Source organism: Ranitomeya variabilis, chromosome 4 (assembly GCF_051348905.1).
Source record: "Ranitomeya variabilis isolate aRanVar5 chromosome 4, aRanVar5.hap1, whole genome shotgun sequence".
NCBI lineage: Eukaryota > Metazoa > Chordata > Amphibia > Anura > Dendrobatidae > Ranitomeya > Ranitomeya variabilis.
In genome coordinates, this window is record NC_135235.1 from 335,667,428 (window position 1) to 335,692,712 (window position 25,285).

The 25,285-nt window shown below is 45.2% G+C and overlaps 1 protein-coding gene across 1 annotated transcript in view; it reads right to left on the reverse strand.

The window, feature by feature from the left end:
* NHERF4 (NHERF family PDZ scaffold protein 4) overlaps nucleotides 1-25,285 on the reverse strand; it is a 247,570-nt gene that overhangs the window by 103,772 nt on the left and 118,513 nt on the right. The window contains exon 4 of the mRNA XM_077250577.1: nucleotides 7,273-7,484. Within this exon, the coding sequence (XP_077106692.1) occupies nucleotides 7,273-7,484 (212 nt within the window). The remainder of the gene's footprint in view (nucleotides 1-7,272; nucleotides 7,485-25,285) is intronic.

Consider the following 25,285-nt stretch of genomic DNA (forward strand, 5'->3'; position numbering starts at 1 on the left):
AAAAAAAAAAAAAAACGTACATACTCACCATCTGATGTCCGTCAGGTCCCTTGCCGTCTGCTTTCTGCTCTGACAGTGCCGACGTACAGTGAGAGCAGAGCGCAGCGGTAACGTCACTGCTGTGCTGTGCTCTCACTTTACGGCCGGCGCTCACAGTCAGAGCAGGAAACAGACGGCAAGGGACCTGACAGACATCAGAATGTAAGTATGTAGTGTTTGTTTTTTTTTACATTTACGCTGGTAACCAGGGTAAACATCGGGTTACTAAGCGCGGCCCTGCGCTTAGTAACCCGATGTTTACCCTGGTTACCAGTGAAGACATCGCTGGATCGGTGTCACACACACCGATTCAGCGATGTCAGCGGGACCTCAACGACCAAAAAAAGGTCCAGGCCATTCCGACACGACCAGCGATCTCACAGCAGGGGCCTGATCGCTGGTACGTGTCACACATAGCGAGATCGCTACTGAGGTCACTGTTGCGTCACAAAACTTGTGACTCAGCAGCGATATCGCTAGCGATCTCGCTATGTGAGACGGGGCCTTAAGAGTTTTTGCAGTTTCAAAGGTCAGATAAGGTCAGATTCTGGAAATGTTTTTAAGGTGAAAGTGACACGTGTGAGTGAGTGATTGAATATAAGGAATAAAGGAAAGTTCTGTGTCAAATATGACCACAAGACAGCGAGTTTGCTGCTTGAGAGTTATGGTTGCACAATCCAAGGAAATTACAAAGTCTGTTATAGGTAGGTTATTAGAGGGAGGAAACACAAGGAGTCCAGTTTTGGAGAGATTCAGTTTCAGATAGAGGGAGATCATGATGTTAGAGACAGCAGACAGACAATACCTGGTATTTTGTATTAAAGTTGGGAAGATATCAGGTGAAGAGTTGTATAATTTGGTGTCATCAGCATGGAGATGTCACTGGAAACCAAATCTGCTGATTTGTCCTCATATGAACTCGAGTGTGGGAACTTTTCCAAGGCTCCAGTTCATGAGGACATCCAGCAGAGGGTGCATCACCGCGACTCAAGGTAACTACAGATCACCCAGCTTTCCTTTCAGTACCTGGGGGTTTACAGGCACGAGCAAGTGCATTAGCACAGCTCCTGGCTGTAAAATGATTTAACCCCTTCAGATGGATTTACATCGTGGGACATAACAACGGAAGGTATGGAATATTGTTGTTTATTTTTTTTAACTTTGTTACAGAACGAGGGTCTTCAGGTGGATTAAGAGTCTAATAAAATATTACAACAACATGTGTCTTTATTTCATTAAAATACTTTGTAATCATGTGTGTGTGTTTTATTAACCATTTAGTACTATTGGATTAATAATGGATAGGTGTCATAATTGACGCCTCTCCATTATTAATCTGGCTTAATGTCACCTTACAATAGCAAGGTGACATTAACCCTTCATTATCCCATATCCCACCGCTACACGGGAGTGGGAAGAGAGTGGCCAAGTGCCAGAATAGGCGCATCTTCCAGATGTGCCTTTTCTGGGGTGGCTGGGGGCAGATGTTTGTAGCCAGGGGGGGTCCAATAACCATGGACCCTCTCTAGGCTATTAATATCTGCCCTCAGTCACTGGCTTTACCACTCTGGCGGAGAAAATTGCGCGGGAGCCCACACCAATTTTTTCCGCCATTTAACCCTTTATTTTACAAGCTACAGCGCCCAAATTTTGCACATACACACTACTAACATTAGTAGTGTGGAATATGCAAAAAAAAAGGGATATGAGATGGTTTACTGTATGTAAACCATGTCTCATATCCTGTCGGGTTTGTGAAGGAAAAATGAAAAGCCGGCAATTGAATTACCGGCTTTTTACTAACACCGCAGCGTATTTCTCGCAAGTCACACTGCTGGTCCGTGTGGAATCCGTATTTTTCTCGCCCCCATAGACTTTCATTGGCGATTTTTTTTGCGCAATACGGTGACAAACGCAGCATGCTGCGATTTTCTACGGCCGTACAAGACCGTATATTACGGATGCGTAATATACGGCAGATAGGAGCTGGGCCATAGAGATTCATTGGGCCGTGTGTAATGCGAATTTTACGGATGTAGTTTATGCGCTCATACGTCCGTAAAACTCGCTAGTGTGAGGCCGGCCTCAGAATGATCCTTAGGAACTCCGATGGTAAGGGAAAGAGTAGACAAAAAACAGCCAGCAAAAGATACTGTGAAGAAGCGGTTAAAGGCCCCTTTCACACATCAGTTTTTTGCCATCAGTCACAATCCGTTGGCTCAACGGATCCGTCACAGATTGTGAAAAACTGATGCGACGGATCCGTTTTTTCAATGGATCTGACTAGGGGGGCTGGCTAAAGTATCCTAAAAAAATCAAAGCATGCTCAGTTAAAAAAGAGCAAAGAACTGAAGTGCGCAGGTGCTGGGAAAGGTCAGAGAGGCCCGGCGCCTGCACACTGCAATACTTTACGCTGCTGTCAACAGGGCAGATAAAGCACGCCTGCGCAGGAGCCGCGGAAGGAAGTGAAGAAGAGGACGTCATCGAATGAAGATGGGAGGCGCCAGACCCGGACCGCGACGCCCATTGGACCGCACCGGGAACGCCCCTGGGTGAGTATAAGCTAACTTGTTTTTCTAAACTTTCAGGTTACATCAGGGGCTTATCTACAGCATTACAGAATACTGTAGATAAGCCTCTGATGGCGGTGACCGCAGTACATAGGGCCAAAATAAGGTGACAGATTCCCTTTAAAATCCTGCAGTGCTCGCAAGGTCCCCCTGCTCAAGAAGGCACATGTGCAGGCCCGTCTGAAGCTTGCCAATAAACACCTGGATGATTCTCTGAGTGATTGGGAGAAGGTGCTGGGTCACATGAGACAAAAATTAAGATCTTTGGCATTAACTCAACTCGCCATGTTTGGAAGAAGAGAAATGCTGCCTATAACCCAATGAACACCAACCCCACTGTCAAGGATGGAGGTGGAAACATTATGTTTTGGGGGTGTTTCTCTGCTAAGGGCACAGGACTACTTCACTGCATCAATGGGAGAATGGATGGAGCCATGTACAGTAAAATCCTGAGTGACAACCTCCTTCCCTCCACCAGGACATTAAAAATGGGTTGTGGCTGGGTCTACCAGCAAGACAATAACCCCAAACATACAGCCAAGACAACAAAGAAGTGGCTCAAAAAGACCTTAATCCCATAGAAAACTTATGGAGGGACTTGAAGCTCCAAGTTGCCAATTGACAGCCTCAAAATCTTAATGATTTAGAGATGATCTGCAAAGAGGAGTGGACCAAAATTCCTCCTGACATGTGCGCAAACCTCATTATCAGCTACAAAAAAGTCTCTGACTTGCCAACAATAGTTTCGCCACCAAGTATTCAGTCTTCTTTGCCAGAGGGATCAAATACTTATTTCTCACTACAAAATGCAAATTAATGTATATAATTTATACAATGTTATTTTCTGGATTTTATTTTTGAAATTCTATCTCTCAATCTTAAAATTAACCTACCCTTAACCCCTTCATGACCTTGGGATTTTTCGTTTTTCCGTGCTCGTTTTTCGCTCCCCTCCTTCCCAGAGCCATAACTTTTATATTTTTCCATCAATATGGCCATGTGAGGGCTTATTTTTTGCGGGATGAGTTGTACTTTTGAACGACATCATTGGTTTTAGCATGTCATGTACTAGAAAACGGAAAAAAAATTCCAAGTGCGGTGAAATTGCAAAAAAGTGCAATCCCACACTTGTTTTTTGTTTGGCTTTTTTGCTAGGTTCACTAAATGCTAAAACTGACAGGCCATTATGATTCTCCAGGTCATTATGAGTTTATAGACACCTAACATGACTAGGTTATTTTTTATCTATGTGGTGAAAAAAAATTCCAAACTTTGCTAAAAAAAAAAATTGTGCCATTTTCCGATACCCATAGCGTCTCCATTTTTCGTGATCTGGGGTCGGTTGAGGGCTTATTTTTTGCGTGCCGAGCTGGCGTTTTTAATGATACCACTTCGGCGCAGATACGTTCTTTTGATCGCCCGTTATTGTATTTTAATGCAATGTCGAGGCGACCAAAAAAACGTAATTCTGGCGCTTTGATTTTTTTGCTCGCTACGCTGTTTAGCGATCAGGTTAATGCTTTTTTTTATTGATAGATCGGGCGATTCTGAACGCGGCGATACCAAATATGTGTAGGTTTGATTTTTTTTATTGATTTATTTTGAATGGGGCAAAAGGGGGGTGATTTAAACTTTTATTTATTTTTATTTTTTTTCACATTTTTTTAACGTTTTTTTTTTTTTTTTTTTACTTTTGCCATGCTTCAATAGCCTCCATAGGAGGCTAGAAGCTGGCACAACTCGATCGCCTCTGCTACATAGCAGCGATCATCAGATCGCTGCTATGCAGCAGAATTGCAGGTGTGCTATGAGCGCCGACCACAGGGTGGTGCTCACAGCAGGCCGGGATCAGTAACCATAGAGGTCTCAAGGACCTCTATGGTTACTATTCTGACGCATCGCTGACCCCCGATCATGTGACGGGGGTCGGCGATGCGATCATTTCCGGCCGCCCGGCCGGAAGCGCCGGTTAAATGCCGTTGTCAGCGTTTGGCAGCGGCATTTAACTAGTTAATAGCGGCAGGTGAATCGCGATTTCATCCGCCGCTATTGCGGGCACATGTCAGCTGTTCAAAACAGCTGACATGTCCCGGCTTTGATGCGGACTCACCGCCGGAGCCCTGCATCAAAGCGGGGTATCTGACCTCGGACGTACTATCCCGTCCGAGGTCAGAAAGGGGTTAAAATTATAGACGGTTCATGTCTTTGTCAGTGGGCAAACGTACAAAATCAGCAAGGGATCAAATGCTTATTTCCACCACTGTACTTAGTTCAGGTCAAAGGTATCACATCGGTGGGAGTCGGACACACAGTATCCCCACCGATCAGCTGTTAACAGATCTGGCAGATGTAAATAGAGCAGAGCACAGCCAAAGCTGGAAACAGTGAATCAGTGGGGGTGCTGGCTGATAGATCCCCTCTGATATGATATTGAGGAGCCATCTTTGGGAAAGGTTATCAGTTTCATAGTAGTGGACAACCCCTTTACTAGAATGCTATACTCTGTAGCCCATTGACATGCAGAGACACATTATTTTGTATTTCCAGTAGGAGCTGTTAAGCCTGGGATTACATTTATCTGTCTGGCAGGGTTATCTTTGCTTTTTGGAGATATTCTATTGTGATGATTTATGTATGACTGTGAATTTGCAGTGGATATTCTAATATGTTGTTTCTTTACAGACTGTAATATTCTGTTGATGCCATTTGTATTTATAGACTGTGTTCTATTGTGATGATATGAAACTATTTTATAAGTTTACGCTATAGCTTGTATATGACTATTATGTAGGCCAGTGTATTTACAAGTTATACTCTATTGCTATAGTGTCAGCACAGTGTTCCTGTGGACTTGAATGATTATGTAGCATGATTTCAGAATAATACACATGCATGCTGTAATCATAAGGGCTGATGTCACAAGAGCTTAATTCTATCAAAATATATTATGGGAGGAATTTATTATTAGATGTATCTAACAACTAAAAATAACCCAAAATGCACCAAATTTCTGGAGCAAATATTATCACAAATTCTCCCCTGTTTATATGCTTTTTCATCATGATATTAGCATGTATTTTCCAGCATTTTCAGCCAGATGCTAAGAAAAGCCTGCTGTGCATTTGACTGGATAAGCGGCACTTGTCAGAATTTCCTGTGTCTTTTGACATACAACCAGGAAAAGTATATCTTTGTACCATGTTGAGCAGTAAATAAAAACTCAAGAATCCTCAGTGGATGAAATGATATTGTGAGGAAGGGACACAAGCTGGAACGTTCGATATTTCCCATAATCTTTTCAGACATCCTCTACAAGATATCAACAACTGTGGACTATCAATTCTGATTTTTACATGGAATAAGGAAGTAAAAACTTTAGAGAGAGTCAATATCGGAGCAAGGTAGACGAGATGTCAATTGCATATTTTATTCATTTAACCCATGTTGAACTATTGTTAAAAACAAAATGATCCGTTTTTGATTTTTAATGCTTTTTACGTCATGCTCTGCGGTCATAATGTCACTACATTTGCCTATAAGCATGTGCGGATCTATGGGTCATCGCGTTAATCGTTGTATGCACTGATTTGCCAGCAGTTTGAATTTCTGAATTTTCAGTGGATCTTCTCATTACAAATGCAAGACATATATAAAACATTAAACTACTTGTTCTTGTTAGTGAAGATAACAAATACAAATGTCATACATCAATCAAGATGTGACAGACAAGCTAATCCCAGTAGAACTGAGAGAATAAGCTAATGATGTCTATGGCTAGAAGCTGCCTGTACTCTGCCCGCCATACTTGTACTTTACAGGATTATGTGCTGTTTGTTATAACAAGGGGGATTTTTAATATTGTTACAAATACCCAAAATACTGGTAAATAAACAGTGCTTTTTAGGGTATGTTTCCACAGTCAGTATTGGCTGCGGATTGGACGCTGCGTACAGCCACAACGTCCAATCTGCAGCATCTAGATGTTACAGCATAGTGGAGGGGATTTTATGAAATCCCATCTCCACTATGCGTTCAAAGACGCAGGTCTGTGTATACGCACATGCAGCGCGTCTTTATAGACTGCAGCATGTCTATTCATCTTGCGGAGATACTCAGTCTTCGCAAGATAAATATCACCGTCCAATGTATAGGATGCGGTGATTCCGCACGGTTCAATGAACACATGCGGAATCACCGTGTGTACAAAGCCGGCAGCACTTTGGACAGAGCGGATATCTGCTGCGTCCAAAGCACTGCCTTTACGGAATGTGGAAACATACCCTAATACTCCTTTCTTATAAGAATCATCACTTAGTTTTTCTTTGGTAACGGCAAAGATGTTTTCTTATGACAACATAGGACAGGATATTTGGAATATATCTCTGCATTATAATGCCCAATTGCTGCTCTGGTGTCTAAGAAGGGATGATAAAATCTGATGTTACACCACGTTCTCATAAATGTACTAGAAATGACTGATGAAAAAATGAAATATATTCTGTAGGACAATAAAACTAATACAGATATGTGTATTGCATTTCTAGAGCAAAGTAAGGTTTCATTTGTGAAAAAAAATGATATATCTTCATCCATTGATACTGTATACAGATAAATTACACCATATACATTGAATTCTGAACTGAAAATAGAGTCATGATCTCACCCTAATGTGCACTTGTTCATGCACATATTCCCCATTGATCTGCAGCACTCGGTCTCCATCTTTAAGTCCTGCAAGATGAGCTGGTCCTCCAGGTACAACTTGACGAATAACATGGCCATCTCGTTCTATCTCCATGCGCAAATGAAATCCAAAAGTGCCGTTCACATCTTTTCTCAGGACACATACTCGAGCTGTCGGCTCGGGATTGGTGCCTTGAAAGAAAGAATTATTTAAATTTAAGGATTAAAAGGAAAATTGACTTAAAGAAAATTTGCCAGGAGAATCAACCCCTCTAAGGCCTCTTTCGCACATCAGTTTTTGCCATCAGTCGCAATCCGTCGAATTTTGAAAAAAATCGGACCCGGTGACTGATGCCGCCACATCCGTTTTTTTCTCATAGACTTGTATTAGCGACCGATTGTGATGGATGGCTTCACGTTTCATTTGTCGTTCGCCGGATCCATCATAAATTGTCCGGCGGAAGAGACAACGGACAAAGTAACTTTTTTGTGCACGTTGAAAAAACGGACAGCGACGGATCCGTCGCCATCCGTCGTTTTCTAGAATGGAAGCCTATGGCGCCGGATCCGTCAAATGATGGAATCCGACGATGAATTCCGTTTTTTTAACAGAGCAAGCTCCGAACCAATTAGCCAGATCCGTTAGTTAGTTTTTCACAATCTGCGACGGATCAGTCGAGCCAACGGATTGTGACTGATGGCAAAAAACTGATGTGTGAAAGGGGCCTAAGCCATCTATTATATACAGTATACACATATATACTGTATAGGGCACACATGCAGCTCTAGGCGCTTCAAGTGGTCAACCCTCTATTGATAAGTCAGACTAAGGGCTCATACTCACTTGCGCGAGACTCGGATGAGTCTCGCACGGCAATACCCGGCACTGCACCCAGCACTCAGATCGGAGCGTGCGGCCGCATAGGAATACATGCAGCCGCACGCTCCGCTCCTCTGTGCCAGGTGCAGTGTCGGGTATTGCCATGCGAGACTCATCCGAGTCTCGCACAAGTGAGTATGAGCCCTAAGGGTATATGGACACAACGTCTATTTCAAACGGATCTGCGCGTTAACCTTCCTGAAAAAAAAACACTAAATAAAAGCTACAAAAAATAAATATATGCACTGCAGTGTGAAAACGAATTCCTGAGCATATGTTCAGTCTTGTGAGCCACTTCAGGTTTTCAAAGACGCCAAGCAGTTAAAAGAAATAATTTATGCCATACAATTAAAAAAATTGTTGCATAAAGATATCAGAAAAGATGACTGAAAAGAGCAAAAAAAAAGGTCTGAATCATCTTCCACATAAAAAACTTGCAGGGTTTGCAGATGAATAAAAGACATTTTGTTCACACAACCTAAAAGTACCCATAACTTTTAGGTTGCAGTTAAAGCAACGCCACATTAGACGAAAGTTGGCCAAACACAGAGATATCGACAGGTGATAGTTTAATGTGTATGAGTGCCTCTGACTGATGATTGTCAGGGAAGATAACAATCTGGCATGTCCGATTTTGGCCTGTGGATCCTTTTGTTTTCTAAGGGATAAGCCACAGTGAGATGTCTAACAACGGCTTTCTCATATAGAGGAAACCGACGTACTGGCTAGGGGCCGGACACGGTGCTTTTGCACCCTGCTCCCTCTTTTGCTGTGCAGCTGGATCAGCGTGAACACCACCCCTTCTTCCGAACTGCCCACATCATTCTAATGGCCTTGATTCCATGTGGGGTGTAGGATCTCATCATTCCCCACTGCATCATTGTACCTCTTCAGTCTGTCCTTAACTCTCCTGCCCTACTAATCCACTCCTGTACTCAGTACTCCTTTTCTACTTCTCCCGTCTGCAAATCCCTTCATTGTCTCCCAACTCTGCAAAGTATCCACTGCAAGCTACTAACAGTGTCCTACAAAGTTGTTCATAATCTGCCTCATCCATAAACTGTGTCTCTGAACTAATCTCCTGATATCTCAAACCATGTAAGCTCTGGTCCTCCCAAGACCTCCTTCGCTCTTACTCAATTGTATGCTCTCCATCCAGTTGCCTGCAAGACTTCTCCTGAGTATCCCCCTTCCTGTAGAATTCTGTGGAATTCTCCCTACATTTGGAACTTTCAAGCAGACCTTGAAAACCAATGACTTCGGAACAGCTTACAGCCTGCAATATCCCAGCTGCCACCTCATGAAACACCAGAGCTGGTGCAACTCCTGAACCTACTGTCACCTTCCCCATTATCCTGTAGAATGTAATGCCACAAGGGAAGGGTTCTCTCCCCTTGGTACCTGTCTGGCACTATTAGTTTGTTCATTGTAATTTCTATTTGTGTTTTGTATGTAACCTCTCCTCATGTACAGCACCATGGAATGAATGGTGCTCTAAAAATAAATACTTTTAATCTCCCCCAAGATGTTCCAACCAGTCCTCATCCATGCCCTCTTTGCCGGTCTACACACAGCAGAAAGCTGCAGCAGTTGACACCTGTGTTTCATAATCATTATCATCAGAGATGTGCTGCTGTGGTCCGCTAACCTTTTGCACTACCCTTCCCACGTACTCATCCTAGAACATGTGATTGGGCATCAGTGCACTCAATCTCTTTCACTTGTTGGGCAAGGCTGGGTGGATATCCTACGCAACCACAGCCAGCAGAGTCATTAAAGAGCAGAAGTTACTGCAAGGTTATTTGCAAGGTACATGCCCATGGGTCTTAGGTGCCAAATCTGTGCTTTCAGCAGGGGACCGGGTGGAAGACAAAGCAAAGGGTCACAAGGCACTCTCAGCCAATCTAAAACTACCTCTACTTCTTCTGGCCTCACAATTCACCCAAGAGTACTTGGGCCTGCAAAATTCTGATGCTGAGTCACTTCTCACAGCCAGGCCATGAGTCATGATAGTCAAGGAATCCAAGGTCAGAAGCCAGGAGAGTATGTCATAAACAGAAGGAAGAGACAAAGGCGTAGTCAGGTAACGTTCTGAGGTCATAATAACAGGAAGATAGGGAATCAGCAGAAGGGCTTAAACAGATGGATGGTCAGAACGAGGTCCAAGATCACGCAATGAAAGATCTACATACAGAACGCAAGGCACAGAGGAACAAACCACACAGTAGCTGAATGTACTTCTGGCAGAGGTCTAGGAGAAACAGCCCAGTTAAGTAGCCTGGCAATCACCTGGGACAATGAACACCTGGAGACAGCCAGCAACTCCCAGTCTCAGACTGGATGGTCAAGCTATCAATCAACACACCGACAGCTCAGCACGCCCCTGTACCAGATTGGACTGCTGTGCTAACAATAACTGCATCCCAGATACACTGAGGGTAGAACCATGACAGAAATTACACGGAACGTGCAGTCGCCTGCTTGCACCAAAGGAAGGTGGTTCATTTGGGTGCATAACAAATATATATCAACTATGCCCTCTCTCTTCCTCCAGCAGCTTCATCACTACCAACATCAACCAAGGCTACATCTCCATTTGATGCTCTCCTCATCAATAAAAAAATCCCATAAAAACCTTGTTGGCTAGCTCCTCAACCTACGCCTCTTCCACTCACACCACCACCTTCACCTCCTCCTCAACTTCCCCCTCCATTTGGACCTTCACCTCCTGGTTCAAGATGATATCTTCCTGGTTCACACAATGCAGAGAGGCTAATATTACTAATATTACTATATTACTAAATATTACTAAATATTACTAAACTAATATTACTGAAAACAATAGGAGATACTTACATAGAGCTGCAAATTCACCCAAAATTTGTCTGAGACAAGGGAAAGGGAAGCTAACCAGACTGCTGACACATATATGACTTTCTTTTCTGCTTCAGAAGAATCTCCTATAAATTTGTATACCTGAGAGGTATTTAAAAAAGTCAGTGAGCTATAGCCCCCACTATAGGGTTACAACCAATATTTACTTACATCTAGCAAATGATTTTAAGTGAGCTTATTGCAAAATGGTCAAACCTCAAGACTACGAGACATTCTGTCTCTCTAGGTTCTTAAGATATTTTTAATTCATAGTGTTGGAAAAGTCAATTGATTCACATGAAAAATAATTTGTAGAATTTACCAAATATTCTATTTCTGGTTAAATAAATGTATAATCACAGGAGGTCCAGTCACTTGTACCCCCATAGATCTTGGCATCATTGGGGCTGAAAATTTAGTTCCTTGGGTGGAAGGAGCAAATGCATGGCCATGACTAGGTTCGTTGTTATTCAGCATGTGCACTATTAGGATATGTGCACACGTTGAGTATTTGCACAAATTTCTGAAAGGTTTTTGCATCTCTTAGCAGGAAAAAACATTTGTTTTTGCTTGTGTTTTTGTACAGCAATAAAGGGTTTTTTGAGCTAAATAAAGATATTTAAAAAAAAGTTTTGTGCTGTAATTTCTTTGTTCAACACCACCATTTTCATGCTGATGCAGTGGCATCATGGAATTAGGGCTTGGTGTCTGTTAGCACAACATCGGATCCCTGCCCTGACAAACAGGGTCTCCGGCGTGTCTCTTCACTCACCAATGCTACAGACAGTTCTTCCCTTCCACATGCACGGCATGCTGCCAGCTGGTCCTCTAGCCATGTCCTTAGGGCACACGAGCGTTCGCTCCCGCCCTCTTAAAGGGCCAGCATGTGAACTTGCTATTTCCTCCCCAGCCAATGGCTGTGGGTCATTATGGATATATTGCTTCCTCCCCACTGGGGAGGTGCTTGAGCAATCTTCCTGTTTCGCAGTCTAAGTTGTGTAAGGTTGCATACCAGTCCCCACTGCACTCTAATGCAGACCCTGCTTGCTGCACTCAACTGCAGACGCTGCTTGCTGCACTCAACTGCAGATCCTGCAGGCTGCACTCTACTGCAGATCCTGCAGGCTGCACTCTACTGCAGATCCTGCAGGCTGCACTCTACTGCAGATCCTATCAGCTGCACTCTGATACAAACACTTTCTGCTGCACTCTGATACGAACTCTGTCTGCTGCACTCGGATGCTTACTGTCTGCTGCATTCTAATACAAACTCTTCCAGCTGCTCCCTCCAGGCTGTCCTCTGGATCCAGCTGCTGCGCGTCTGTTGGTGTGTCCTGGAGTGGCACCTGGCGTTCATCGGGAGCCAGGTCTAACCTCACCATCAGAGGCTCTAGTGAACTTTCAGGTGTTTGTGGAGTGCCCGCTAGGACCGTGGGGTACTCGGAACCGTGCCAGTATTTAAAGGGGTGGTCACAGTGGCAGTGACCCGGTCCGTGGCCCTGGACGTCCAGTAAAAGGGGGTTAATGAAAATGGGAATAAAGTCTAATATAGGAATGTTCGTGACGCCACCTATGGTATTTGGCCAGGGGTAGCCAACGCTGCTTAAAGGGGTCCTCTGGGGCTGATGGTTCTGCAGCTTAGATGGTATAGCTCCCCACAGGTAGAGCTTGGTCCCCAGGGTTCTCGATGTAGCTGGTAAAAGGGATGGTTGATGGTGAAGTGCAGGAAAGAATTAGAGGACACAAGGTTGCAGTCTCTTTACCTTTTACTAAAGCAGTTCAGGTACAGGTTACAGGTGGTCTTTGGAATCCGGGCAGCCTGGAAGCAATTCGGAATCCCCCTAGCCAGGTGGGGATGGAGGCCTTCCTTACGGTGCTGTGTTCTCAGTCCCTTGCTGCCTTAGGCTTCGTACAAGGTCCTCTCTCTCTGTCCCTTTAGGTGGGCACTACCAGCATGGCAGGCAACTCGAGTCTTTTTACAGGTGTCCCTTCTCATGGTGACTCCGGGCTCTATCTGCTGCTGTGCCTTCGGGTGTAATGGTGGCCAGGAGACTTGGAATCTCCTGCCCACCAGTTTCTGCTGTGGAGCATACAGTTATCCTCACAACCTTGGAATTCCGGCCTTCGGTTTCTGCGTTAGATCATGGAGTGAGCCCAAACGCAGCTCCACTCCAGTTTCTCTCTCTCTCCTCCTTTGCTACTTCTCCCCTCACTGTCTCCTACAATGTGCCTGACTTTCCTGTGAGGAGCTCCAGAGCAGCATGTCTGCCCAGCTCCAGCTTTCCTCACAGACTCTATTAACTCCTCCTGCAGCCAGAATATATAGGGAAGCTACGCTCAAACCGGGTCAAGAGCTCCCCCTTCTGGCCTGGAGTCAGAACAGTGTTGTATGTACGTGTTACCTGTTAAAGGGATCTTTGTCGCTTCCAGGCATGGCATCACCCTTCCCGTGAGGAAGGCAATACTGTTGTGAATTCTGCTCTTGGGCTCCCTCCGGTGGTTGTAAGTGGTAGCGCTGCTGTCACTGAATCGCAGCATTTATCAGGTGTGTTCACTTGTTGCAAATCTTACTGGGCTATTTAGTCTTGCTTCACCCTTTAGTCAGTGCCAGTTGTCCATTGTTCCTGGAGGATTCACATCTCTTCCTGGTCTCTCCTGCTTTGCAGTTCTTTTCATCAAAGATAAGTTCTGGCCTTGATTTATTGCTGTCCACATGCTGTGGCCTTATTGTTCAGTTCTTTCCCCATGTTTTTGTCTTGCCCAGCTTGGTCTGTATAAGGAGTTGTTTAGCCAAGCTGGTATCTCTGGAGATGCAGATATACCCTCCATATCTTTAGTTAGCTGTGGAGTTTTTGTATTTTCTGTGGTGGATATTTTCTAGTGTTTTAATACTGACCGCATAGTACTCTGTCCTATCCTTTCTATTTAGCTAGAAGTGGCCTCCTTTGCTAAATTCTGATTTCAGTCTGTGTATGTTTTTTCCCTCTCCTCTCACAGTCAATATTTGTGGGGGGCTTCCTATCCTTTGGGAATTTTCTCTGAGGCAAGATAGTTTTCCCTTTTCTATCTCTAGGGGTAATTAGTCCTCCGGCTGTGTCGAGATGTCCAGGGAGTGCTAGGTACATTCCACGGCTACTTCTAGTTGCGGTGTTATCTTCAGGGTCTGCGGTCAGTACAGGTACCACCTTCTCCAGAGTACGTCTCATGCTGCTCTTAGGCCACCAGATCATAACACAATACCACTGTAACAACTGAATTCATGGGGTGTTACATTTGCTTAATCACGCCCCTCCAGGCTCTCCATGGTCCATGGTACAGTGGTTCCACAAACCAAGTCTGTGACAGTATCAGCAGCTGTCATTAACACCTAGCCCTAGGCTTAGTAATGAAAAGGTGTCAGCCAGACACCATAATTTCTAAGCCGATAAGTAAACACAAACGCGCACACAAACAAGTACACATTGTCACCAGCCTATGTAGGAGCTTTAACAGAAGGAACATACATAGGCTGTAAACAAACAGCAACTGTTAATTTTAACCCCTTATTGACAGAGCCAATTTGGGACTTAATGACCGAGCCAATTTTTACAATTCTGACCACTGTCACTTTATGAGGTTATAACTCTGGAATGCTTTAACAGATCCTGCTGATTCTGAGATTGTTTTTTCATGACATATTGTACTTCATGTTAGTAGTAACATTTCTTCAATATTACTTGCGATTATTTATGAAAAAAACGGAAATATGGCGAAAATTTTTAAATCTTTGCAATTTTCAAACTTTGTATTTTTATTCCCTTAAATCAGAGAGATATGTCACAAAAAATAGTTAATAAATAACATTTCCCACATGTCTACTTTACATCAGCACAATTTTGGAAACACATTTTTTTTTTGTTAGGGAGTTATAAGGGTTAAAAGTTGACCAGCAATTTCTCATTTTAACACCATTTTTTTTAGGGACCACATCACATTTGAAGTCATTTTGAGAGGTCTATATGATAGAAAAAAACCAAGTTTGACACCATTCTAAAAACTGTACCCCTCAAGGTGCTCAAAACCACATTCAAGAAGTTTATTAACCCTTTACGTGCTTCACAGGAACTGAAACAATGTGGAAGGAAAAAATGAACATTTAACTTTTTTTTGCAAACATTTTACTTCAGAACCATTTTTTTTTTTTTCACAAGTGTAAAAACAGAAATTTAACCATAAATTTTGTTGTGCAATTTCTCCTGAATACGCCGATACCCCATATGTGGGGGTAAACCACTGTTTGGGCGCACCGCAGAGCTTGGAAGAGAAGGAGCGCCGTTTGACTTTTTCAATGTAGAATTGGCTGGAATTGAGATCGGACGCCATGTCGCGTTTGGAGAGCCCGTGATGTGCCTAAACAGTGGAAACCCCCCACAAGTGACACCATTTTTTAACTAGACCCCTTAACGAACTTAACTAGATGTGTGGTGAGCACTTTAAACCCCCAGGTGCTTTACAGAAGTTTATAACGTAGAGCCATGAAAATAAAAAATCGCATTTTTTCTACAAAAATGATATTTTTGCCCCAAAATTTTTATTTTTACAAGGGTAACAGGAGAAATTAGACCATAAAAGTTGTTGTGCAATTTCTCCTGAGTACGTTGATACCCCATATGTGGGGGTAAACCACTGTTTGGGCGCACCGCAGAGCTTGGAAGAGAAGGAGTGCCGTTTTACTTTTTCAATGTAGAATTGGCTAGAATTGAGATCGGACGCCATGTCGCGTTTGGAGAGCCCCTGATGTGCCTAAACAGTGGAAACCCCCCACAAGTGACCCCATTTTGGAAACTAGACCCCTTTTATCTAGATGTGTGGTGAGCACTTTAAACCCCAAGTGCTTCACAGAAATTTATAACGTAGAGCCGTGAAAATAAAAAATCCTTTTTTTTTCCCTCAAAAATGATATTTTAGCCTGCAATTTTTTATTTTCTCAAGGGTAACAGGAGACATTGGACCCCGAAATCTGTTGACCAGTTTGTCCTGAGTACGCTGATACCCCATATGTGGGGGGGCACTGTTTGGGCACCCATCGGGGCTCGGAAGGGAAGGAGCGCCGCTTGGAATGCAGACTTTGATGGGACGGTCTGCGGGCGTCATGTTGCATTTGCAGAGCTCCTGATGTACCTAAACAGTAGAAACCCCCCACAAGTGACACCATTTTGGAAACTAGACCCCCCAAATAGCTTATCTAGATGTGTGGTGAGCACTATGAACCCCCAACTGCTTCACAGAAGTTTATAATGTAGAGCCATGAAAATAAAAAAAAATCATATTTTTTCCACAAAAATTATTTTTCACCCCCAAATTTTTACTTTCACAAGGGTAACAGGAGAAATTGGACCCCAAAATGTATTGTGCAATTTATGCTGAGTAGGCTGATACCCCATATGTGGGGGTAAACCACTGTTTGGGCGCATGGCAGAGCTTGGAAGGGAAGAGGCGCCGTTTTGGAATGCAGACTTTGATAGAATGGTCTGCGGGCATTATGTTGCGTTTGCAGAGCTCCTGATGTACCTAAACAGTAGAAACCCCCCACAAGTGACACCATTTTGGAAACTAGACCCCCCAAAGAGCTTATTTAGATGTGTGGTGAGCACTATGAACCCCCAACTGCTTCACAGAAGTTTATAATGTAGAGCCATGAAAATAAAAAAAATCATATTTTTTCCACAAAAATGATCTTTTCACCCCCAAATTTTTACTTTCACAAGGGTAACAGGAGAAATTGGACCCCAAAATTTATTGTGCAATTTATGCTGAGTAGGCTGATACCCCATATGTGGGGGTAAACCACTGTTTGGGCGCATGGCAGAGCTTGGAAGGGAAGAGGCGCCGTTTTGGAATGCAGACTTTGATAGAATGGTCTGCGGGCTTTTTGTTGCGTTTGCAGCGCTCCTGATGTACCTAAACAGTAGAAACCCCCCACAAGGGACACCATTTTGGAAACTAGACCCCCCAAAGAGCTTATCTAGATGTGTGGTGAGCACTATGAACCCCCAACTGCTTCACAGAAGTTTATAATGTAGAGCCATGAAAATAAAAAAAATCATATTTTTTCCACAAAAATGATCTTTTCACCCCCAAATTTTTACTTTCACAAGGGTAACAGGAGAAATTGGACCCCAAAATGTATTGTGAAATTTATGCTGAGTAGGCTGATACCCCATATGTGGGGGTAAACCACTGTTTGGGCGCATGGCAGAGCTTGGAAGGGAAGAGGCGCCGTTTTGGAATGCAGACTTTGATAGAATGGTCTGCGGGCGTTATGTTGCATTTGCAGAGCCCCTGATGTACCTAAACAGTAGAAAACCCCCACAAGTGACCCCATTTTGGAAACTAGACCTCCCAAGGAACTTATCTAGATGTGTGGTGAGAACTTTCAATGCACAAGTGCTTCACAGAAGTTTATAATGCAGAGTCGTGAAAATAAAAATATTTTTTTTTCCACAAAAAAGATTTTTTAGCCCCCAAGTTTTTATTTTTACAAGGGTAACAGGAGAAAAGTTTTTGTCCAATTTATCCCGAGTACACTGATGCCCCATATGTGGGGGTAAACCACTGTTTGGATGCACAGCAGAGCTCAGAAGGGAGGGAGCACCATTTGACTTTTTGAGCGCAAAATTGGCTGTGGCGTTTAGAGACCCCCTGATGTACCTAAACAGTGGAAACCCCCCAATTCTAACTCCAACCTTAACGACAACACACCCCTAACCCTAATCCCAACCCGATCCATAATCCTAATCACAGCCCTAACGATAATCACAACCCTAACCTCAAAACAACCATAACCCCAATCAGAACCCTAAATCCAACACAACCCTAATCCTAATCTCAACCCTAACCTCAAACATAACCCTAATCCCAATACACCCCTAACCCTAATCCCAACCCTAATCTTAACCCTAATCCCAAACCTAACCCTAATCCCAAAAGTAACCCTAATGCCAACCCTAATCCAAACCCTAACCCTAATCCCAACTCTAACCCTAACGTTAGTCGCAACCCTAGTCCTAAAATTAGCCCCAACCCTAGCCCTAACTTTAGCCCCAACCCTAACTTTAGCCCCAACCCTAACCCTAACCCTAAATTTAGCCCCAACCCTAACCCTAGCCCTAACTTTAGCCCCAACCCTAACCCTAGCCCTAAATTTAGCCCCAACCCTAAAGTTAGCCCCAACCCTAACCCTAAATTTAGCCCCAACCCTAACCCTAACTTTAGCCCCAACCCTAACCCTAAATTTAGCCCCAACCCTAACTTTAGCCCCAACCCTAACCCTAATTTTAGCCCCAACTCCTCTAGCTACCGGCCGGCAGATCATGGCGGGCGCACTGCGCATGCGCCCGCCATTTTCTTACCGAAGGAAGAAGCCGGCGGCCAGGAGGGGACACAGGAGGACCCAGGGACACCGGTAAGTATAACAGGGTCCCCGAATCCCCCTATTTCTCTGTCCTCTGATGTGCGATCACATCAGAGGACAGAGAATTACACATCGCTTTTTTTTTTTTTTTGCGGTCACCGGTAAACAGTTAATTACCAGCGATCGCAAAACAGGGGTTGGTAAAAACCAACCCCGATCATGTTCTTTGGGGTCTCGGCTACCCCCGGCAGCCGAGACCCCAAAGATCTTCCGGGTGCCGGCCGGCAGGAGCACTGCGCATGCGCCCGCTATTATTTGGCGGAACAAGATGGCGGCGCCCATCGGGCACCACGAGGAGCACCGGGGGAGACAGGTGAGTATCGGGGGGCTATTGGGGCCGATCGGGGACCCTATTTCTCTGTCCTCTGATGTGCAATCACATCGGAGGACAGAGAAATTAAATGGGAAATCGCGTTTTGTTTTGTTTTTTTGCGACCGCCGGTAAAGGCAGCCGAGACCCCAAAGATCTCCCGGGTGCCGGCCGGCGGGCGTACTGCGCATGCGCCCACCATTTTTTGGCCGGAAGAAGATGGCGGCGCCCATCGGGAGCCACGAGGAGCACCGGGGGAGACAGGTGAGTATCGGGGGGCAATTGGGGACCCCATTTCTCTGTCCTCTGATGTGCGATCACATCGGAGGACAGAGAAATTAAATGAGAAATCGCGTTTTTTTGGGTTTTTTTGCGACCGCCGGTAAACTGGTCGGTAAAAAAACCCTGAATCATGTTCTCTGGGGTCTCGGCTACCCCCGGCAACCGAGACCCCAGAGAAAATCTGATTCTGGGGGGGCGCTATTCACTTTTTCCACAGCGCAGTTAACGGCGCTGTGGTTTAAGTACCCTTAACTGCCGCTAAAAGGCGTATCGGCAGTCGTTAAGGGGTTAAAGAAAATAAATGAAAAAAAAAATGAGTGGGCTCACGTGTAATTTTCATAACCAGCAGAGGGAAAGTCGAGGGCTGATGTGAATATTCTGGGAAAGAGCCAATAGTCATAAAGCCTTTACTGGCTAGTTTACAGGGGGACCCAAAAAAAAATTGACATAGGGTCCCCCTATAAAATCTAACTAGCAAAGGCTAGGCTGACAGTTGCAGACTGATATTAATATCCTAGGAAGGGACCATGGAGATTGGCCCGCTCCCAGACTAAAAACATCAGCTCTCAGCCGACCGAGGAAAGGCGCATCTATAAGATGCACCAAATCTGGTACTTAGCCTCGCTCTTCCCACTTGCCCTTTAGTGGTGGCAAGTGGGGTTTATATTTGTGGTGTTAATGTCACCTTTGCATTGTCAGGTGACATCAAGCCCACAGGTTAGTAACAGAGAGGCGTATAAAAGACACCTATCCATTAGTAACCCCATAATGATATTGTATAAAAAAACACACACACAGAATAAAGTCCTTTATTTGAAATAATGACACAGACTCCTTTAATGAATCTTAATTAAACGATACTCACTGAACGCCTAATCCACTGATGCCAACGTCTCCTGCAATGAAAATAAAATAATAAACCACAATATTCCTCACCTGTCCGCATAGAAGATAAACCATAATGTCCCACAACGATCCTGATGATTTTGAGAACAGTCGCTGATGTGACTGCTCTTAAAGACAGCTGGCAATACACTGACAGGAGAAAGTGCTCACGCAGCGTTGGTGCCGTAAGTGAGAGCACCAGAGCTGATCAGCTGATGAACTCCAGTGAACTCTCTCACGGCAGCTCAGTGATACACTGTGGGAGCGATTACCTCCTGTCAGTTTATTGCCGGCGGCCGGGTAGAGAAGTCACATCTCTTGATGTGACTGTCCTACAAGTGAGATTGCCATGGGACACTCTGGATTACGTGGACTACGGCAGACAGGTGAGTATATGGCGGTTCATCATTTTAAATTTTTTCTAGGAGACAAGGACATCAGGGATTTGGTGTTAGGTGAGTATGGTTTTTTTTTTAAATTTGAACATGTATGTAATTATTTAACTTTTTTTTTTTTTTTTTAACTGAGAGCACAGGTGATGGTTGATGAGTAGTGTTGAGCGATACCTTCCGATACTTGAAAGTATCGGTATCGGATAGTATCGGCCGATACCCGAAAAATATCGGATATCGCCGATACCAATACCCAATACCAATACAAGTCAATGGGACTCAAGTATCGGAAGGTATCCTGGATGGTTCCCAGGGTCTGAGATCCATATTAATGTAAAAAATAAAGAATTAAAATAATAAATATGGATATACTCACCTCTCCGGCGGACCCTGGACCTTACCGCTGTTAACCGGCAGCCTCCGTTCCTAAGAATGAGCGCGTGAAGGGCCTTTGATGACGTCGCTGCTTCTGATTGGTCGCGTGACCGCTCATGTGACCGCTCACGCGACCAATCACAAGCCGCGACGTCATCGAAGGTCCTAAACTCATCATTCTTAGGAAAGGAGGCTGCCGGTTACAGCGGTAAGGTTCAGGGGCCGCCGGAGAGGTGAGTATATGGATATACTCACCTCTCCGGCGGCCCCTGGACCTTACCGATGTAACCGGCAGCCTCCGTTCCTAAGAATGAGTGCGTGAAGGACCTGCGATGACGTCGCGGCTTGTGATTGGTCGCGTGAGCGGTCACATGAGCGGTCACGCGACCAATCAGAAGCCGCGACGTCATCGAAGGCCCTTCACGCGCTCATTCTTAGGAACAGAGGCTGCCGGTTACATCGGTAAGGTCCAGGGGCCGCCGGAGAGGTGAGTATAATCATATTTTTTATTTTAATTCTTTATTTTTTACATGAAGATGGATCCGATTCCGATTTCCGATATCACAAAAGTATCGGAACTCGGTATCGGAATTCCGATACCGCAAGTATCGGCCGATACCCGATACTTGCGGTATCGGAATGCTCAACACTATTGATGAGACTACATCTCCCACCAGCGGCTCCTGCTGTTACTATTATCAGTGACAACAGACATAGCCCCGTGGGAGCAGTAGTCTCATCAGCCCATGCCTGCTGACATGGGGTAAGCATTTTACCACAGGTTACCGCTGCGGGACACATCTGTGGGGACACGCTGACATCTGACAATGTTACCCCGCAGTGCGCTGACCGATGGTCTTACTGGCGGTATGTTATCGTGGGTCACAGTCACAGCTGCGGGGTCACGCTGACATCTGACAGCATGACCCCGCAGCGCTCCGACCAACGGTCTTACCGGCAGTAGCGTTACCACGGGTCACAGCTGTGGGATCACGCTGACATCTGACAGCATGACCCCACAGGGCTCTGACCAACGGTCTTACCGGCAGTAGCGTTACCGCAGGTCACAGTCACAGCTGCGGGGGTCACCCTGACATCTGACAGTGTAATCCTGCAGTGCTCTGACTGACAGTCTTACAGACAGCTTTACCGACAGTAGCGTTACTGCCGATAAGAACCTTCGCGCCACTGTTTCCCACGCTGTAACACAGATGACAGCATGGGAAACACCATAGGACGCCGGTAAAATGCAAACCAAAACCCAGCAAATCCGCAAACATGTTTATATCTGCTGCGGATTTGACTGACTCAGTTGAAGTCAATGGGTGAAAAACGCTGCAGAAACGTACAAAGAATTGACATGCTGCAGAAAAAAAACACACTGTGCCCATTTCCGAGCAAAAAAAAAACAAAACGCGAAAATGCATCAAAAACACACTGTGTGCATATAGCCTTACTCCCCTGTACCCATATAAGTGAATACTGCAGTGTTCTTAAATGCACACAACCCCTTTGTTTATACAGAAGACACAGTGATAAATCATACATTTATCATCTGGTTTGGGGATAAATAAATAACCCCTTTAAGACACAATCTCCATCTCTCACATCATGGAAGCTGGCATCAGGATTTTGGGAAAGCAATAATTTTGCTGTATGAAATATATTTAGTCATATTGGAATAATGCTCATTATTGTATAAACTACAACAAATACTATTTACTACTAATAATCACGGAGAAAATTGAGTCTACATAGCTAATAAAATTAGATCAAAATTTATTTATACAAAAAATGTAACGCCAATACATAACAAATTGACCAAACATATACAATAGTACAATACATGGGTTTTTAGAATCAATAGGTGGTTAAATCCACAGGTGTGAAAAACTGAGGCTGAAGAAAGGTCAGGACATGGTTCGTGGCGGAGTTTAAGGCAGGACAAATCACCATTATGGGTAACTATTGCTTTACTTAAATATGTTTTCACATTGATGTTGTGGGCAGCAGTGGTGATCGTTGTACCATGTGTCATGGCGGTCAGCTTGAGCACATTTAGTTATATGGATATTATATGCTGCAGTCCATGGTGACATATTATATATTTCTCTGTCGCCCATGACGGCACCACGGAGAGAGGGGATCCGCCCAAGGACAGGAAACCTACAGATAAAAAGGCGGTACCACTCTCCCGCATCAGTTGGTTTCCTGTCCTTGATGGGAGACCTACGGATTTACCAGAAGAAGATCGACGTGGGATTCTGGGGCCAATCAGTCCGACTCAGGCAGCTGGGGTCCCTCTGCCTCGGCTGGTGTGGTCACCCGAAGCGCCACCACTGGGGCTAGTGGGCCTCTAGGGTGTGCGGGGGAGGTGACATGGAGTTCGCGGTCACCTCCCCAGGTAAGCTGCAGCAACATCCAGGGGGGTCCCTCTGTGGTTGCGGGAGGAGCGGCGCGGCCCTCCCAGAGAAAGCATAAGCCTGCACACTGCATTGCCACCCGGCATGCAGAGCCGCGCGTTAAGGGGCTGCATAGGACCGGGAGCCCGGCGGGCAGCTCCATATGCGCGCTTTCTGGGCGCCATCTTGGCCCTACGGCGCATGCCCGGGACTTACAGAAATCTCACTGCGCAGGCGCCGGCGGTGGGCGCATCTGCGCGGGCGCCGGCAGTGGGCGCATCTGCGCAGGCGATGGGCACATCTGCGCAGGCGCCGGTGAGGGTCACATCTGCGCAGGCGCCGGTGAGGGTCACGTCTGCGCAGGTGATAGCGAAATGGCACTTGGCACCGATGCTATGAGGTGCTGCTGCGCAGGCGTCAGTTCAAAAATGCGGCGGGAATCTCCAGCATAAGAAGGGAGCTGCTCCAGCTACCCAGGGGCACCGCAGCATTATCTGCAGCACGAGCCTCAAGCAGCAGCACGAGTCTCAAGCCACAGCACGAGCCTCAAGCCACAGCACCAGAGCAACCGCAGCACCAGCCGCCGCAGCGCCAGCCGCAGTATGAGCGACCTGGCATCACCATTGCCAGAATCACCACCACCACCAGTATCGCCGCCGCCGAAGCAGCAGCAGCAAAAACGGCGACAACAGAAAGGACACCAGGATACTACCGGTAAAGAACACCAAAGGTCCCAGCACAGCAAGGAATCCAGCACGGCGTCGGGAAAAAAGACAGATGCAGAGCATCCCCAACCGGTATTTATGGGTCCTTGAGGTGGTAAGTGATCTTCGTGAAAGTCAGAGGCAGTAAGGTTATTATTTGTCTCTTTTATAGGGGAAGAAAAGCTTAGGAAAAACTAAGCATAGAATATGTGCCTTTTGTAGAGAAGATCTTCCATCTACCTGGGAAAAGAGACTATGTAATACATGTATACAGCAGACAGTATCTGAAAGTCTTCCCGGGTTCGCAGCCGATCTAAAAACCCTGATCATGGATCAGGTAGAAGACACTTTTAGATCCCTAAAAAAGGGAAAAAAACGGAGGAAGACCAGACACAGGTCCCCGTCTCCGGCATCAAATACAGACAGTGATAGCTCGAGCTCAGTTTCCTCTAACTCCTCCTCTTCATCATCATCCTCTTCTTCCTCGGGGGGGCACAGTTGTTTTCCCCTAGAAGACACTGATGGCCTCATAAAAGCAGTGAGGAGCACTATGGGGCTAGTAGACTCCCACCCCAAAAGATCGGTTCAGGACATTATGTTCAGGGGTCTAGAGCAGAAAAAGAAGTGGGCCTTTCCGCTTAATGACGCAATATCGGCACTAATTAAAAAAGAGTGGAAAAAACCCATAAAAAAGTCACTATTAACTCCAAAAAGAAAGTATCCCTTCGAGGACGAATCCTGCTCCTTCTGGGATAAAGCTCCTAAACTAGATGTCGCCATAGCTAAGGCATCAAAGAAATTCGCCCTCCCTTTTGAAGACGTGGGGGTCCTAAAGGACCCTATGGACAAGAAGGCGGACGCCTTTCTTAAAAGCTCCTGGGAAGCAGCGGGAGAAGATCTAAAGCCGGCAGTGGCAGCCGCATGCACATCCCACTCCCTAATGATTTGGTTAGATCAACTAGAGGGCCAGCTAAAAGGAAAATCGTCCCGGGACTCTATACTGAACACCTTGCCTGTAATGAGGGGGGCAGCTGCATTTTTGGCTGATGCTTCTGCCGATTCCATCAGATTAGCCGCTAGATCAGCGGTCTTCTCAAACGCGGCTAGGCGCGCCTTCTGGCTTAAATGCTGGCCAGGCGATTTGCAAACAAAAACAAAATTATGTACCATCCCCTGTGAAGGAGAATTTTTGTTCAGGTCCACCCTAGATGACATCCTGAAAAAAGCAGGGGATAAAAAGAAATCTTTTCCCTCCCTGAGTTTCCCCTCTTATAGGAAGCCCTTTCGGAGCAAGAGGTTTTTTCCGTAAAAAAACGGGGAGAGGCCAGGGGAAATGGGAAGATAAGAAAAACAAGAACAAGTGATTCATCTTTAACAAAAGTCCCAACGATAACAAAAAACCTTCCCAATGAAGGTTGGCCCCAGGTGGGGGGGGG